At 50.8% G+C, this 2,569-nt stretch overlaps 1 protein-coding gene across 1 annotated transcript in view; it reads left to right on the forward strand.

Moving 5' to 3' along the window:
- Nucleotides 1–1,639: 1,639 nt before the first annotated feature.
- Nucleotides 1,640–2,569, forward strand: part of ATP6AP1 (ATPase H+ transporting accessory protein 1) — a 10,334-nt gene continuing 9,404 nt past the window's right edge. Inside the window, exons 1-2 of the mRNA XM_003802590.3 lie at nucleotides 1,640–1,809; nucleotides 2,041–2,167. Coding sequence (XP_003802638.2) covers nucleotides 1,694–1,809; nucleotides 2,041–2,167 — 243 coding nt within the window. The 5' untranslated portion in view covers nucleotides 1,640–1,693. The remainder of the gene's footprint in view (nucleotides 1,810–2,040; nucleotides 2,168–2,569) is intronic.

The following is a 2,569-nucleotide window of genomic DNA, read 5'->3' on the forward strand; positions in this document are numbered from 1 at the left end:
TTTTTTTTTGGTTGCAGCCGTCATTGTTGTTTTGGTGGGCCCAGGCTGGATTCGAACCTGCCACCTTAGGTGTATGTGGCTGGCGTCGAGCCATGACTACAATCTTATAAGAAATTTCTCTCATACGTGGAGGTGATCAATAGGCTGTGAGCTAATGGGGCTGTGTTCAGACAATAGGGCTGGGCTGGAGTCATTATGTCCATGGTGTGGTGGCTCCTGGCAACTAGTCCTGCCTCCATCTGGTATGCCTTCCTGCACTGCAGTGGTTGGAAAAGGACAAGTCCCCAGCCCCCACTGCTTCACTTCTAGGGCTCTGGAAACAGACTGAATTCTGCCAATGAGATGCACCTATATCTACCCATTCCCTAGATTCTGCCATTAATAGTTTAGTATCCTTGCTTTATCACATACTTATCACATACCATTCTTTTTCCATTTTATTTTGATGCATTTCAAGGTAAGTTGCAGACATTAGTTCACTTCCTCCTAAATTAATACATTTATACATTTCCCTAAGTAAAGTTCAGGATTTGGTTGCTGTTATTTTGTTTATAATGATTACCAGTTTGAGAAATCAAAAATGGCACAGAAAAAGATAAAAAGCCTACCAATTCTTTTGGGGTAGTCTCCCATTTTCGAATTCTAGTTGTTACTCTGTCTTCCCTTCATGGTAAATTTCCAGAAAAGACAATCTTATACAGTATTTCCACTTTCTCACACTGGGGTCGCTCTTGCCAGACTCTACATTGTTGCTAAGTCCAAAAAATATTTTTTGTTCCTCATCTTACCTATCTTTTGGCAGCAGCTGACATTGATGTTGTTAGTCACAGTGTCCTTGAAATCAGGCTTCTATCTGGGGTTTACCCTACCTCTTTGGATGCTCCTTCTCAGATCTCTTTTCTGGACCTGCCTTCCTGCCCAATGGAAGTCCTGGTGTTCCTCTGGATGCTATCCTTGGTCCTGTTCTCTCCTCCCTCTCATCACACTCTCCTTTCACCTGCATTAGAGAGCGTCAGAATACAGGATGCTATTTTAAACAAAAAGATAGAAGGGCGAGCCGAGACGCTCGCTTGAGCGTAGGAGTTCAAGACCAGCCTGGACAACATAGTGAGATTCCGTCTCTACCAAAAAATTAAATAAAAATAAGGTGAAAAGGCTCAGCGCCTGTGGCTCAAGTGGCTAAGGCGCCAGCCACATACACCCAAGGTGGCGGGTTCGAATCCAGCCCGGGCCCACCAAACAACAATGATGGCTGCAACCAAAAAATAGCCAGGCGTTGTGGCGGGCACCTGTAGTCCCAGCTACTTGGGAGGCTGAGGCAGGAGACTCGCTTAAACCCAGGAGTTGGATGTTGCTGTGAGCTGTGGCAACTTGGGGGGACAGCTTGAGGTTCCTGTCTCAAAAAAAAAAAATAAGGTAAGAATAAAAACAAAAATAAAAATATAAAAGAGACGGGCGAAACTCCCGCCCACGAACCTAGTTAAACCGCAGAGTCTGGCTGGAGTAGGTCGCGCTCAGCCCCGCCCCCTTGTCCCACTGGAGCATGCGCGGCTGGAGGCACGTCCAGCCAACCAGTGAACAGGAGTGGCCGCGAGTGGCATAGGCTTGGTCCAATTACCTGTGGCCCTGGGGAGGGCCGGCGGTCACCTGATCCTCTGGGGCAGCGGGGGCAGAGGCAGTGGAGGCTGAGACTATGATGGCGGCGGCTGCTCGGGTGTGGATGGGGACGCTGTGGCTGCCGCTGTTGCTGGTAGCAGCGGTGGCAGGGGCAGAACAGCAGGTGCCGCTGGTGCTGTGGTCGAGTGACCGGTGAGCAGGCTGGGGTGGGCTGTGCTCCGCGCCGTGGCAGCTGAGGCACCCTCGCCCCACTTCGGGGCCGTCCTCGGTGAGAGGTGGGGAGGCCCAGAGGCGGATTGTTCCTTCCTTGCTCAGGCTTTTGCAGTGAGTCGGCTAGCGATAGAGCTCCGGCCTCGGTTCATCAGGCCCATGGTCTTGAGCTGTGCACCTCTATCTGACATCACCTTTTCTGCCCCCTGTTAGGGACTTGTGGGCTCCTGCGGCGGACAGTCATGAGGGCCACATCACCAGCGACTTGCAGCTGTTTACCTACTTAGACCCCGCCCTGGAGCTGGGCCCCCGGAATGTGCTGCTGTTCTTGCAGGACAAGGTGCGCCTGCCCCAGTCGGTTCTTCCCCGTCAGGCAGGACCTCTCCCCTCCCCCACGACACTGACGCCCATTCGCTGAGGGAAGCTTCAGTGTGACCTTGTCCCAACTGTAGGGAGGTTTGGCTTGTCTCTTGGGAAGGCCTGTAGGAGAAGCTTCAGGGGAAATAGTGTAAGTGACGGAAATGTCACCAACTGGACTGGAGGGAGCAAGGGTTAGAGGCCAGATGCCTGCTAAGTCCTAGGAACTTTAGATATTATCTCACTCTAGTTATTGTGGGGATTATCATCCTTGTTTATAGATGGAAAGATTGATGCTGGAGAAGTGACTTGCCCAAGGTCATACAGCTAATAGGTGGCAGAGTTTTTTTTTTTTTTTTTTTTTAGACAGAGCCTCAAGCTGTCC

This window comes from Otolemur garnettii, unplaced genomic scaffold (assembly GCF_000181295.1).
Source record: "Otolemur garnettii isolate 467f Iridium unplaced genomic scaffold, OtoGar3 scaffold00249, whole genome shotgun sequence".
Lineage (NCBI taxonomy): Eukaryota > Metazoa > Chordata > Mammalia > Primates > Galagidae > Otolemur > Otolemur garnettii.